The following is a 13,160-nucleotide window of genomic DNA, read 5'->3' on the forward strand; positions in this document are numbered from 1 at the left end:
GTGACTACCGTGCAGGTCTAACTTCCCTGTCAGTAGCTCACCTATACCCACACGTTCACCCTACATGATCACCCACACAATCCAATCATATATTAACAGTAACGCATGATAATTTAACAGCCAATTACACACAAGGTGCCCTAGCGCTCCTATTCCTATGCCACAGATATGCAAGAGGAATTAGTCCCTAACAAGGCTTATCACGTACAGCTTACCATTTTACACTGCACGTAGCACTAGACAAGAGAGGCTACCTTGAACACCTGTTCAATTTCTCATTAATGCAATTATCTAACCAACCAATCACATGGCAGTTGCTTCAATGCATTTAGGGGTGTGGTCCTGGTCAAGACAATCTCCTGAACTCCAAACTGAATGTCTGAATGGGAAAGAAAGGTGATTTAAGCAATTTTGAGCGTGGCATGGTTGTTGGTGCCAGACGGGCCGGTCTGAGTATTTCACAATCTGCTCAGTTACTGGGATTTTCACGCACAACCATTTCTAGGGTTTACAAAGAATGGTGTGAAAAGGGAAAAACATCCAGTATGCGGCAGTCCTGTGGGCGAAAATGCTTTGTTGATACTAGAGGTCAGAGGAGAATGGGCCGACTGATTCAAGCTGATAGAAGAGCAACTTTGACTGAAATAACCACTCGTTACAACCGAGGTATGCAGCAAAGCATTTGTGAAGCCACAACACGTACAACCTTGAGGAGGATGGGCTACAACAGCAGAAGACCCCACCGGGTACCACTCATCTCCACTACAAATAGGAAAAAGAGGCTACAATTTGCACAAGCTCACCAAAATTGGACAGTTGAAGACTGGAAAAATGTTGCCTGGTCTGATGAGTCTCGATTTCTGTTGAGACATTCAGATGGTAGAGTCAGAATTTGGCGTAAACAGAATGAGAACATGGATCCATCATGCCTTGTTACCACTGTGCAGGCTGGTGGTGATGGTGTAATGGTGTGGGGGATGTTTTCTTGGCACACTTTAGGCCCCTTAGTGCCAATTGGGCATCGTTTAAATGCCACGGCCTACCTGAGCATTGTTTCTGACCATGTCCATCCCTTTATGACCACCATGTACCCATCCTCTGATGGCTACTTCCAGCAGGATAATGCACCATGTCACAAAGGTCGAATCATTTCAAATTGGTTTCTTGAACATGACAATGAGTTCACTGTACTAAACTGGCCCCCACAGTCACCAGATCTCAACCCAATAGAGCATCTTTGGGATGTGGTGGAACGGGAGCTTCGTGCCCTGGATGTGCATCCCACAAATCTCCATCAACTGCAAGATGCTATCCTATCAATATGGGCCAACATTTCTAAAGAATGCTTTCAGCACCTTGTTGAATCAATGCCACGTAGAATTAAGGCAGTTCTGAAGGCGAAAGGGGGTCAAACAACAGTATTAGTATGGTGTTCCTAATAATCCTTTAGGTGAGTGTATATACTGTTTCTCCAGGAACTTCTGCATTCTAGTCATTATTATTACTATTATTCAAACATTAATACCTTCCTGTTTGCCGCTAGATGAAAGTTCATACATTCTAGTACAGTAAGTATTGTACAGTATTGTACAGTACAATACAATATAATGTATTACAGTACTGTGTAAGCAACAGATGAAGCAGTAAATATGAGTTCTATATGTAAGTAATTATGAAGTATAACAATAATTTCGCTGAAACTTGCTTACTACAACTATAATATAGTTACATTTTGGCTGTCCCTTACAACATTGTTGTTGTCCCTCAGGACACTTTCTGTCACCTGTGACACATTTGTATTCCCATATTGTATTTCCCCCCTTTTTTATATATATAATCAAACTTTCTTTTTGGATTTTGATAATGTATAAATATTTTGGTAATGTATAAATCTTCAACCCTTCAATGTCCTCTACTCTCCCTTTACCTATGGACTAATTTACACTTTATCTTTCACTTTTAATGCTTGAACATATTCCTTGGCTCAGGAATTGTCATACTGATCCAGTGGCATAGGTTTGGTTTCAGAATTGGGGGTGACGCATCCCACCAGTCCCCCCCTAAACCAACGCCTATGTACTGACCTCTCTCAATTTATTCCTATCTTCAAATACAGATATTTTAACATCTCAGTTGCTGATATTAATATTCCATCAGAGGGCGCCATTATACCAAATAACTGTTTTGAAGCTTCCTCACGCTAGGATTAAAAAACAGATTGTTTATTTGATATTAATACAGGTGGCTCTTCAAAGAAAGTTCTTGTTGTCCAAGAAAACAACTGAAAAGCATATGGCAGGTTGGATTAACTGAATTGGCATGTATTCACAAGATTAAGGGTCTCAATTTCTGTGGCATTCTACAAGTTTTAAGCCTAAATACTAGGGATCAATTGCTTATGAATCTCAAGTATTGTCTAACTTACTACCAGATTGTCTTAAATTACCCAAAGGTATTTTCATTTTCTCAGATTTATTCATCAACTTAAATTTACAAAAAGACAAATGACATAATGGCTATACATAGGCTACACAAAACCCCAAGTGAGTGTTAGTGGATACTTCTCAAATGTGTGCAGCAATCAAAAAAGAGTACAATATTTAACACAAAATAATACAAACAAATAAATAAATTACTATAAATTAATAATTAACTGGTGTCACAGATATTGTAGTAATGCACTTGAAATGGTATGTTGCCTTATGTCCCTTCCACATGTAGTTGGGTATCAAAACAGCATTCATCGATTGCCGAAATAAAAAAGGTAAGTGGTATAACGATTTAAAACAGCCCATGAGGATGATCTGGCCTACAGAGGTAACCTAATTTGAACTGTGGGCTGATGTCAGATTCTTTTACATATAATTAATTGTTATGTTTTCAATCGCTTCAATCCAATTTAGGGGGTGGAGTTGACCTGTGACAGGTGGCAGAAGTCAGACCGTTCTTTGAACACCTTAAGAGGTAAAAAGAATCAACAAAAACAAACCAAAATCTTCCCGGCGAAAACCAACTATCTGAACGTGCAGTTGTAAGAAAACGAAAGTATCTGGTTTAATCATTTTCATGAGTCAAGCTTGTGATGAGAGTAGTGAATACTTTCTCGTCGATCAGATTATCACAGTGCAGGGCTACACTGAGGATGTTTATTTTTAAAGCCACTGAATGAACTATAGAAAATATATATATATATATATATATATATATATGCCTCCAAAAGACAGGCCATGAAGTTGGTGGTTAGGTACCAGCACATGATCAAGTGTAGAATGGACTGCAAACCAGTGTTAAGATGAATTAATTACTGCTTAATTGCTGTTGTGAAAACATGAAATCAGTCATATCAATGTTTTTTTATGTATTCCCATTATCAACGTACAGCTTCCTAAACTTGGTAACAACAAAACCGTTCAGAAATATTCTATAGGTTAGCATGAATCTATTTTTCACCGCTCCAACAGTGATTCAAAAATGGTTTGATGATCATGTACTACTTCCTCTTGGGCCGGCATGCCCCTCAATCCTCGTTTTCAGCAGCACGGCGCTGGAGAAACTGTTCTACGCAGCGCCCCGCAATCCTCGTTTTGGTTTCTATTGGTTCTATTGGCCCCACCCCTCAAGACGTGTTGACGGCAGAGGCCGCGTCTCCAGGTGCTGTTGCAGTAAAGATGGACCCTGACGAGGAAGGGATGAGGTGGTCATGTTGTCAGTAGAGTCGCCCCGTCTTGACTTTCTGAGAGGATTGGGTTTGATGTGCTTTTCGAGCACAGGAAGCGAGCAGAACTAGTCAACATGAAGCTGAGCACGGAGCCAAGGTTTTGAGTTACGAAGGAGATACAATATCACTTCAGTCATGGCCGGACTCATCAAAAAACAGATCCTCAAACATCTCTCCAGGTTAGTAATTGAAATGCATGGGAAGCTTGCATACACATCCAACAAAGGGAAACTGGCTGCCCGTTATGAGGATGTGGTATAATGTTATTTTGGTGTGTGCAGTATTATAGTATTAACCCCGAAGCAGTTCTGTGTTCTGCTTTTCGGACTGTATAACGTGAGCTGTATTGAAGTCACATCGTCTGAGAGATGTGCGGATTATTGCAACTTCACTTGCTGAGTAGCTAACATTGTCACAACCGTGATCTTGGTATGAGGGTCATACGGTCAGTATTTAACATTAGCTCTGTAATCATTTACACTGTTAAGTAAGGCAGTTCAACGCCCGAGTTTGTTTTCTATCATCGTGAAGCCGCTTTAGCACCAAGTCTGTGTAATAAATCGCGGTTGAAGCGTCTGATTTCTCTCCTTCATTGACGTCAGCAGTAGGACGGCCAGGTGAGGCAGGTACTGCAGACTAACGCCTGACTGACCTAGAGCTGACTTACAATGAAGGGCCCGTGCAGACATTGTATTTGAGCATAATAAATAACATTACCCTTAACGCCCTGTGCTCTCACAAATTGAAATGAACCGGTTTACACTAAACCTGTGTGTTCACGATTTTATTTGCTCACTACCCCATGTATGTACATTTTCATTCAAGTCAGGACCCGACAGTACAGTCGGTTTAAATCCTATATGAAGCTTGCAAGCTTGACTTGCAGAAGTATAATTTGTCGCGGTTGAATGTATACAGTAGATCTACCTTTTGTACACTTTGTAGCTATACGTTCCCAGGCAGATTGCTTACAGGATCTTTCATTATTTATTTATTTGTTAATGTATTTAGAAAACATCCAAATCAGCCACGCTTCTGCTGTGCGACTATAGATGGCTGTTGGATGTATGAATAGTGAAGTTAGGATGATAATGTAAAACCAGCCGTGCTTCATTTCCAGAATCTCAGCAACCTGCTCTTTACACCCTTGGCTAGTGAGCAAGGTACATTTTTATCTTCTGTCCTCTTGGGACTATGTGTTGTGAATAAGAAACCATTCTGTAATAGCATTTAGAACAATTAAACATTGTTGTACTGCTGTATATCACTACTGTAATAGATTGCATTGCAGGTAATAATTATTCTTATGCATTTTTTAAATTTCTATTTCTGTTTTACTTTCTCATAATTACCCTGGGGAATTATTGGTTGGTGTAGAGACAAGGGAGTGGTTGTTTCATTGTGCTGAATCACAGCTGTGTCAGAGTAATGAGTCACTTGGCACTCTGCACCATCAAAGTGTGTTTAATATTAAAAACCATGAAAGAACAACTACTACTTACAGAAGTACTTTCTGCTCATCCAGAAATCTCTGATGTCACATTCTTGATCCTCTGTCATCTTTTAATACTTGTTTAAATATATCCTCTGTGGTGATGTCCCCAGGTGTTTTGTTTTGGACTATTAGGTAGACTTATAGCCAAATCAAAACATTGACCCACCTGCAAATTACAAATGTGTACCCCATCCATTTTTTTTATATGCCCTAGAAAGTGGCTGCTGACAAGTTGCACATGCCAAAGGGTACATGTTTGAACTTTGTGTTTTTAGGATAGGTCTACATTAGGATTTGACCTAGCACTAGTTTTCGTTTCAGGGCTTAAACTGGTAGTAGTGCTCTTCTGGACATAGCCCTGTTTTCCTCAGATCACATGCTCAAAAGTTGTCAGTGGATTAGCACGGATGACGCTCATGTGGTCGGTGTGACAGCATTCCAGGTAGTTGTGTAGCTGCCCTCTTCGCATAAAAAGGTGTTTTCTTCCTGAATATCTGTCGTTTTAATATGACATTCATACCAGGCTCAATGGCCACAAAAAGACGACAAAAGTTGTCATTTATAGTGGGAGTGCCCCCAAATAGATGTGACCGAAACTGTGTCGGCAGAAATAATTGTCTAGAACCCCCCCTACTGGTGAGCAGCAGCTGAAAAAGTGTGAATGTAGTGCCATATTTGACCATAGACAGGAAAGTAAGGCCTTGACTATGGCTGCTTATTCTGGTGTCAAGGGTGGGGGATAATAGGAGGGTAGGGAAATGTCCTGCTTGCATTTCCTGCCTAGTAGCCAGTCTGTCCTCCATCTGTTCTCCTTCTGACCTGTAGGAGCGATTAGATCGCAGATACTAAGGGACTGTACTAGTATGACCCTTCTTTAGTGTTTGAAAATGCTTGGTAACCCCAGAATTACCTCAGTTCCTAAAATCACTGTTTTATGTATCTTTCTGTTACAGTGTGTAAGATACATGCCACTCTTCCAGATCGAATCAATCATAAGCAACTTATAAAATGTATACATTGACATCTGACATTATTTGATAAATTTCATCATGTACACTTTTAGTGCTTTCAGATGTTGTCATAACTTCCTGGATAGCGGAAGAACTACACAATCACCAGTCTTCCCCACGGCACATATAATCAAGTCAAATGCCAATCTGCAGCAATCAATGTGATCGCAGTGCATTACAATATCTACATCACTTTATCATGTCACTTGCTTACACTATTTTGAAGGAATTGGCTGATGCACAGTAATTTGTGTGTGTTTGCCAGGTAAACAGTTACTCCTTATTCCAGTACAGTCTGCTTGCGCCACCTCCACAAAAAGAAAAATTACCATAATCACCATAATGATCATAATTATTGCTTGTAGAGCTTATTGCTTATTGCAGATTGCCAAAACTGAAATAAGTACACTCTCTTATGTAGGAACTGAGATCGAACGATAGGTTGGAAATTGAAAGCTGGTTATTTGAAAAAGAGAATGCTACCCAAAGGTGGAGGGCCTTAAGCCTGTTAGAGAACAAATAATACAAAGCCTTATCACATTAACTATTATAACTGTTTTGAACATTACTTTTTTTTTTTCTTCTCAGTTTTCACTGCTAGCCCATTCTTTACACATTGCTGGCATTGACTCTATTGAACTCATGAGGTTTGAGTGAAGTCACCACCCCATATCTGTGTTATGTTCAGTGACCTTGGAGTACTTCTACTGTAGAAAAGCTCAGTTTATTAAAGGCCTTAATTAGACTTACTGTTTCATCTCAAACCAAAAGAGTCTTGTTTATGTTTGACATTTAAGTGATAGATTTTGATTTTATGACATATCTACATCCTTTGGTCCTAATTAAGCATACAGGAGAGTTTTCTAACCTTTTCTGCCATGCAACATAATTATTATTATTGAATACACAAGCACCTTCTGAAGTTGTATACATGATTTTCTGAAAGATGGCTTGGATATGCCTATTTCCTATTCACAATACCGAATTACACAATAAAAGCGTAACTCATTCTCTGTATTTTACTTCCTCAGTAGGCCGCCCTGCATTTCTGAAACCAGGACTGAATCTATAAGGCATTGAATAGTTTGCCTCTGGAGAAGAGTATTATACCAAGCAATTCAGCCTTTTTGTGTTTAAGAGCATCACTAGGAAATCATTCTTGATGTGGTTCTATGAAACATGGTATTCAGTTGGAATTGATTAATTGTATTTGTTGATACTCCTTTAGACAAACATTTTAGTTAAACACAACTTCCTTAGTAATGAAGAACATTATCTTAAATGCTCTCTCACACTTGTTTGTTGGCATGTATCTTTGTTGACCCTGATAAACTGGGTTAATGCTATGTAATACTGTTCTTATCAACAAGCCAGGCCAAATTAGGTACTTTTACCTTGAGTCTTAAACCAGCTTAATACGTCACAGAAGGAAATACAAATAATTGTATTTTAATGATGTTGAAGAAAACACTGATTGCTAACTAGAAAAATTAGCAATGTTGTCCACACATTAATAAATGCTCTAAAAGGGAAAATACATTGTAAGCAAGGAAAGCCATAATATTGCTTACACCTGTCTGGTGTTTTTTGTCTTTAGGTATAGCAATGCATTTTTTAAATTACTTTGATTTAACTTTTTCAGCTATGCAACAGTATTATTTATTTATTTAACTTTATTTATATAAAGTTAACACCATCAAGGGGGATTCAAATAGATTTTGCCGCTTATTTTGTAAGTGGGGATGTCTGTTCTTGTAAGGCTGATGTCTTGCATCTTTTGAATGGAAAGATTGACTGTTCTCTGCAACTGTTCTCATCATGCACTGACTGTTTAGTTAACTTTGTTAGCAGTAGGATATTTACAGTAAATATTGCCTTTGAAAATATGCCCAGCATTTTTTATTTTTTATTTTTAATTTTTTTTAAGAAAGTCAACAGAAAAATAAGAGATTTGTCTTGATTGGGATGAGAATTAAATTAAAATCATCTGCCCCCCCATTTTTTTTTTTAGCTGAACCAGTATATTTCATAGGCATAAAAACACCTAGGGATTTTTATGGCTTTCAAAAACTCAAATACAATCTTATACCTGTAGGAAGCTTTTTATCTTTAAAGGTGTAACATTGCAAAGCTATTAAAACTGATAATCTGCACATTAGTAGGGAGTAGGCTTTTAAATCTGCCTTCCATCAAGCTGTCTGAAGGTGCTTACCTAATTTTGTTTTACAAAGGTAATATGCTATTTGTCAAGAGATTACCTTCCAGAAAGTTTATTTGGCTGGCAGTGTCTTACCCAACTTGCAGAGCAAGTACCAGTATTTCCCTGTTGTGACTTTGTTTGAACAGGCAGCGCTAATCTTTCAGCAATAAACTCAAGTCCGCTGCACAAATGGCCTATGCTAAAGAGCTGTCACGGTCTTGGTTGTAGTTTTTCACTTGACCAAGATTTCTATTGGCTGCTTGATGCAGCTTCTTTGACTTGCACCTTCAGGGTGTCTGTTAATAGATTTCAGAACCCTGAAGTCTACACTCTTTTCCTTGTTCAAATATCATCAAAGGTAGACATTTGTTTTACCAGGTCTCCCCCCAGAAATTTGCATAGGCATGGCGGTCGCTCTCTGTTTTGTTTAGGGGGAGGTTAGCAGATTGTCGACCAGGTGCGGGGAGGGGCCTGAAGCTATATCAAACGAGTGGGGAGGTGGTGGCGAATGTAAGCGTGGAGCAGAGCATGTGCAAAGTTTGAGTTTCAGCATTTGTGTGGTCAGGCGGCACTGAATTTTGGCCAGGCAGTCAGTCTGGATATAGCTGCAGGAAACCCCTTTTACTATGGTACACATTGTAAATAGGCTTGATGTATATGTTTGCGTCCAACAGTCCCTTTTCATCATGATTTATTTTTTACATTTCCTTTTTATATTACATACAGTTCTGAATTTTAAGTTTGGTCTTTGAACTAAATTTCGCGGGAATTTTGTTTTAATCTATACATTCTGAAAATGTTGTACTTACTGTAAGCTTAACATTACAGTACAGTTTTGCATGTCTTCATTTTATACAGTAACTACCACATTCAATTGAATTTCATATTTGGAGGCTGAAGGCAAATTAAGATCCTAAGAGTTCACAAATCTCAGATTAGTTTATCATTGTGAAATGAAAAGCCCTAAAATAATATTCATGGGTCACATGGTCTCCAGGCACTGTTCAGCCAATAAGCAAGGTCCTACATTTCCAAATGAGACTCATTACTCTACTTTGATGGATTGCTTCAAAGTCTAGTAATGTTATCATTCCATACATTGAAACTAATGCCACATGTCTGCCTATCAATGAGAATGTCTTTTGTGTTCAGTGCAGCAGTAGCAGTCCAACATGTGTTAGTGCTGAGCTATTGGTTCAGTCTTCCTGGTCTTCCACCAGCTCAGTTTTTCAAACCCGCTTCCTATTAACCAGCTGGACAGATCTGAATAGTGTGTCATACCATAGGGAACAGCTTGTGATAGCAGTTCCATGACAGACACTGGAGAATTCCATGCAGCTGTTCTTCACACAAAGTGAAACATTGTTTGCTCACTGGACTGGATGCAGATTTTCCTTATAGCTTTTAAACAAAGAAAATATGAGATTTTCTTCCAAACCAGATGAACAGATCTGGTGTTGAAAAGAACATGGGAAATGATGTTTAATGCAAAAGAATATAAATAAATCTCAATATTTCCTTGGAACATTAGCAGTCTATGTGTTGCAGTGGAATATGTGGTTCTGTGTTTGAGTTCATATTACTGTTTAGCAACATATCAATTTTTCACAGTTTAATGTCATTCTGTGTACTTTGTACTGAAGTGCAGTCAGTAGAGAGAGAGTAGGAAAATAACTACACTTCTTCACATTTTAGGTCTTTGAGTTGTTTGGTTCCTCTCATTGTGACTTGATCTGGTGTTTGCTTTATTTACGAAACTCGGGGACAAAACCTATCAGACTTCCTCTGTTCGCCATTGCAGTGACACAGGATACTGGTTCGGTGTCTTCCTGGCAGACATTGGAGGGTGGCTAAAGTTTCCAGCTACCTGATAGCAGCACAGGACTATTCATTCATTGCCCGCTTTTATGGATATAAATATTTAACTGAGCTTAACCACATGTGATGCATCCAATGTTATATTGGTGCACAGGAATTTGCTTGACTGTCCACCTGTGTTGCACTGGCATACAGCTTCCTTTTGTCTTGGTTTTAATTCAGTTCAGTCTTTTATTTCACTTTGGTCCCTGTTGTGTACTGTGTTAACAAAAAATACAGGTTAGAGATAAAGGAAATATTTTGTCCCTTAACTTCCTCAATGCACTCTTGTAGAAGTGTCGAAACCCATTCCTGCATGGTGAAGGTTAAAAGAAAACCTGCTCGTTTAACACTTATTCATTAAATAGCATTTTTTGTGTGCTGTTTAGCATTAGTCTAATTTTTCATAACTGACAGAGCACACTGGATACAGATTCAGTCGAAAATGGATGGTTATATTTTAAGAATATTCTGTACCAAAATTTTGCAAATTGAGGATCAAAAAACATTGTCCAAACTGGTTTAATAGAAGTATGCAAAAAATATCGAGAGAGAAAATGTTGTATAGCGCATACAAAAAGGATGGAGACAAAACAAAATACAAAGAATATGTTGAACTACAAAGAAAGGGATCAGGAAAGCAAAGAGGGAAATGGAAAGCAACATAGCTCTTGGAGCTAAAACTAAAGCAAAGAGTATTTTTCGATCCTACGACAGTAAGAGGTCAATGAAGGAGGAAGTGAAACAGATAAAGGACAAAAATGGAAGTATCTTGGAAAACAAACAAGATGTGGCAAATGTTCTAAATTAGTATTTCACAGAGGGTTTTACCAACGAAAAAAACTGATAACATGCCACAGGTTAACAATCAGTCCAGTAAATCCCTAAGAGAGATCGGGATAAATGAGGAGGAGGTACTAAAGGGACTAGCAGAATTAAAAACCAACAAATCACCTGGGCCAGATGGGATATTTCCAACAGTACTTAAAGAAATGAGGGAAATTATTTATAGGCCGCTAACTCAATTATGCCAAATGACACTTAGAACAGGGGATGTGCCAACTGACTGGAAGACCGCAAATGTCATACCAATCCACAAGAAAGGGGGCAAAACTGAGCCAAGAAATTACAGACCAATCAGTCTCACCGGCATTACTTGTAAAATGTTGGAAAAAAATTATTAGACAGAAAATGGAGGAGTATATCAATGAAAACCATATTCTTGGAGATAGTCAGCATGGGTTTAGACGAGGCAGATCATGTCTTACTAATTTATTAGAATTTTTTGAACATGCAACTGCAGCTGTAGATCACGTGAAAGCATATGATATGATATACTTAGATTTTCAAAAAGCTTTTGATAAGGTTCCACACCAAAGACTGATCCTCAAATTGGAAGCTGTAGGCATTCAGGGTAATGTAAGTAGATGGATTATGAACTGGTTGATGTATAGGAAACAGAGGGTGTCGATTAGAGGAGTTCCTTATAATTGGAGTGAGGTTGTTAGTGGAGTTCCACAGGGATCAGTACTAGGGCCTTTGCTTTTCTAATCTATATTAATGATCTGGACTCTGGGATAGTCAGCAAACTTGTCAAATTAGCAGATGATACTAAAATAGGTGGCTCGGCAGATACAATCTTAGCAGCACAGGTTATTCAGAGGGACTTGGTTAATATTCAATTGTGGGCCGACACCTAGCAGATGAAATTTAATGCGGACATGTGCAAGGTATTACATGGAGGTAACAAAAATGTCCACTATAATTACACTATGGGAGGAATAGAACTAGATGTAATGCGTGAGAAAGACCTAGGAGTCTATGTGGACTCCTCACTTTCTCCATCCAAACAATGTGGGGAAGCAATAAAAAAGGCAAACAGAATGCTAGGGTATATTATCAAAAGTGTAGAACTGAGAGCAAGGGCAGTGATGTTCAGACTGTACAATGCACTAGTTAGACCTCATCTGGATACTGTGGACAGTTCTGGGCACCACACTTCCAGGTCTGAAGGGAGTGTCCTACTCTGAGAGACTGAGGGAACTGAACCCTTTCACCCTGGAACAGAGGAGACTACGTGGGGACTTGATTCAAGTCTTCAAAATCATGAAAGGCATTGGCCACATCAAACCGCAGGAGCTTTTCCAGATCAGCAAGGACACACGGACCTGGGGACCCAAATGGAAATTGGGCTTCAAGGCATTCAAAACAGGAGACACTTCACACAGGTAGTTGTCACAATCTGGAACAAACTACCCAGCAATGTGGCTGAAGCTGACAAATTTGGGAAAATTTAAAAAGACTGGATAGGATCCTTGGATCACTTAGTTATTAATGGACACCAAATGAGCATGATGGGTTGAATGGCCTCCTCTCGTTTGTAAACTTTTTGTTCTTATGTTCTTATTTCTGCTCTTACAGAAATGTTTTTCCTGCCTTTTTCCCTGTGGTGTCTAGCTCTAGGAAGTACTTTTACAATGATTTAAGATTGTACTGCAGCCCCTATATGTAAATGATGGCATTCTATTGTTTACCATTGTTTTGAAACCGTAAACTATTGTCTTTTGTTATTTGCAGTAAATCAACATCCGACTTCTTGATAACCACTTTTGTTATTGTTTGTTCACCTCCCTCTGTGATTCGGTGCAGATCATACACACTCTATAAACCGGTCCACTGTTCTAAATGTTTTTTTGCTCCAGACTCTGCAGGTGAACATTGAGAGCGAAAGCATTCAATACTGTTGGTGGTCAGATTTTATTTTGTATAAATGCAGGCCCAGTTGTAGAGGTTTCTCCCTTGTGCACTGGGGGGAAGAAAAGGTGGTTGTTAGTGAGCAGGGTGTTTTCTCTGAGGAGTGGAGGCCTTCTGAGATCCTGA

The 13,160-nt window shown here is 38.9% G+C and overlaps 1 protein-coding gene across 1 annotated transcript in view; it reads left to right on the top strand.

Moving 5' to 3' along the window:
• The first annotated feature begins 3,625 nt into the window (after window positions 1-3,625).
• bltp3b (bridge-like lipid transfer protein family member 3B) overlaps window positions 3,626-13,160 on the top strand; it is a 49,235-nt gene continuing 39,700 nt past the window's right edge. The window contains exon 1 of the mRNA XM_066705623.1: window positions 3,626-3,897. Coding sequence (XP_066561720.1) covers window positions 3,854-3,897 — 44 coding nt within the window. The 5' untranslated portion in view covers window positions 3,626-3,853. The remainder of the gene's footprint in view (window positions 3,898-13,160) is intronic.

The sequence above is a fragment of the Amia ocellicauda genome, chromosome 5 (genome assembly GCF_036373705.1).
Source record: "Amia ocellicauda isolate fAmiCal2 chromosome 5, fAmiCal2.hap1, whole genome shotgun sequence".
In the NCBI taxonomy this organism is placed as follows: domain Eukaryota; kingdom Metazoa; phylum Chordata; class Actinopteri; order Amiiformes; family Amiidae; genus Amia; species Amia ocellicauda.